Source organism: Condylostylus longicornis, unplaced genomic scaffold, assembly GCF_029603195.1.
Source record: "Condylostylus longicornis isolate FDR11 unplaced genomic scaffold, ASM2960319v2 ptg000010l, whole genome shotgun sequence".
Lineage (NCBI taxonomy): Eukaryota > Metazoa > Arthropoda > Insecta > Diptera > Dolichopodidae > Condylostylus > Condylostylus longicornis.
The window spans coordinates 2,287,465-2,290,068 of NW_026577979.1; the positions used below are offsets into that span (position 1 = coordinate 2,287,465).

The following is a 2,604-nucleotide window of genomic DNA, read 5'->3' on the forward strand; positions in this document are numbered from 1 at the left end:
CTTGCCATCTTACTGGTTGACTGTTATGTCAATGGTTGACTGCAATGTTACACCAGTCAACCCAATCCTCAAACTTCATGCTCTTCACTGATAAATACAAACATATTTCTAATATACAATAGAATTATTAGGTGACACTTTATAAACGTTATTCTCAAATTATAATGTCTTACGTTGATTATATTCGATTTGAAGAAAAACTTTTGTTTTAATTCAATTCGGTATAAAAGTAAACAATTTGTATGAATTAAAGTTTAGTCGACATGATTTCGCTTATAAAGTTCATATTTAGTTTTTCATTAGCACATTTATGTGTTGCTTACATCGATACGGTACCATTTAATTCAAATTTAAAATTTTCTGGACGTATTGTCGGCGGACAAGATGTTACAGATGGTTTAATACCATGGCAAGTATCATTAGTACATTTCGGAAGTCATTATTGTGGCGGCTCAATTATCAGTCCAAAAACAATTGTAACGGCAGCACATTGTTTAGATACCATAAATAAAAATTTTTTAAAAGTACGTGTTGGAACAAAAGATCGTTATGGTTATGGAATGCTTTTACAAGTTGAAGATTTTAAATTACATGAAAATTTTTCAAGATCAACGTATCATAATGATATCGCTTTAATATATTTAAGAAAAAGATTACAATATGTTCCATATAAAATTGAACCAATTGCTTTAGCAGAACAAAATTCATTTGTTAAAGATGGAACAATGGCAATGGTTAGTGGTTGGGGCGTTTTAAGACATAATAGTAATATAGTGCCAAAAATTCTTCAATATGTTATGGTACCAGTTATAAATCGTGAACAGTGTAATAGACTTATGAATAATTTAGTATCGGAAAGACAAATATGTGCTGGTTTTTTAAATGGTGGTAAAGATGCATGTCAACAAGATTCTGGTGGTCCTCTAGTATATAATAAAAAATTAATTGGAATTGTATCATGGGGTGATGAATGTGGTAAACCACGTCGTCCTGGTGTCTATACTGATGTTGGATCATTAAGAAATTGGATTGATAAAAATATTCAATTATAATTGAAAATAATTATTGAACAATATAAACGAAATGATTTTTGATTCAATAAAAATAAGAATTAACATCTATGTATGTGTGTAACAATCATATAAATTGTTGTTTTTTCTAAATATGTTCATATATAGTTGTGATCAAACTAAAATTATGTGAGCCAATTTAAAATTGTATATTAAGCGAAGAGAAACATCATATTTAGTGAAATACGAATAGTAAGTATTGCGTAAATGGAATGAGAGTACACAATAAAAGAGTGTAAGAGATAAGCTTCTCAAAATATTGTGATGATAGTATTACTCATTTAGTGTTACCTGCTCGTACAAAAATTATTTGATATTGATTGAGTATATGGTTAAAATGTTGTTGATATCTTGGAATTCAAATATCAGTTTTGCTCACAAACATTTTACTTAAACGATACTGTAACAAAATATAAGATTATGAAAACATTCAAAACACATTCATGCTTTCAACAAATAGAGTACAACTTTGCTTACACAATTTTGAAGCATGAATAAAAGTTTAACGAAAACTTCATTTTATTTTTATTTATTCTCATAATTGTGAAAACGTTAACACATTCATATTATTATCTTATATGAATAGGGCTCATTTATTATGAGGTTCACGAAAGAACACATTATACAAAGAAAGTCTTTATTTAATTCACACATATACCAGGTAAATTAACTTTTCAAGTAGTCTATCTCTTTTGACTTTAATCAAAAAATAAATAAAAAACTGCCTTTAATTTTCTATAGGAGAATTTGATTTCAAAAGGCACAAAATTGTTGGAAAGTTGAACAGAAAAGCAAAACATTAAAAAAAAACTTTTTTTTTACAGAAAGAAAAAGAAACCCCCCTTCCTCTTTCAATCAACACAAAGAAGAAGATTTACAACGACAAAAAAAAAATTATCAAACTTACTTTTCCCTTACTTGAGAACTTGTCCTAAGTTTTATCGAAAATTTGTCGTAATGAAGGGGACCAATAATTCCGTAGAGTCCGTAACTTTCATTTTATTTTAACTTTATTGTTATTACTTACCTCTTATATCCATTGAAAGGTTTTATTTTTTTTTTTGTTTTTTTTTATTATAATACACTGAGAAATTGCTATATAAGAATCCGTCGGCAAATTCCAAATTCAATAAAGTTATTTTTTTTCAAAAGAAAAACAAAAAATAAAATAACAAAGCAACCCCAATAAAAAGTTTTGATTTCGTAATTATTTAAAAGTATGACAAAAGGAAATGGTATTCAAAGAAAAAAATGTGATGTGGTCAACACATGAAACAATTAAGCAATCATAAAAAAAGTGACCAAAACTCTGCAGAAAATTACAAACATATTTCTATTGAAAAGCTATTTTTACCGACAACATTGCATAAGTTAAAGGAGATTATGGAATGCAACCGGATTTCGGATGTCGAGTTTTCAGTAGGGAGGCTTAAATAAACTAGTTTTAGAGAGATGTTGGTCTGCTGGTGTACCTGCCGATCGGTTTGAGTTTGCACTCTTGCATCTCAAGTTCAGCTGAACCGATTTTGATAAA

The 2,604-nt window shown here is 28.4% G+C and overlaps 1 protein-coding gene across 1 annotated transcript; it reads left to right on the forward strand.

Annotated features, from left to right (window-relative positions):
* Positions 1-263: 263 nt before the first annotated feature.
* Positions 264-1,139, forward strand: LOC129618850 (trypsin delta-like). Its single transcript, XM_055533871.1, has one exon. It carries the CDS (start codon positions 264-266, stop codon positions 1,050-1,052), a length of 789 nt encoding a protein of 262 aa, XP_055389846.1. The 3' UTR covers positions 1,053-1,139.
* The last annotated feature ends 1,465 nt before the right edge of the window (positions 1,140-2,604 follow it).

What these genes read in the sequence shown, in the direction of transcription:
- LOC129618850 (XM_055533871.1), top strand. Translation starts at nt 264, where the DNA reads ATGATTTCGCTTATAAAGTTCATATTTAGTTTTTCATTAGCACATTTA.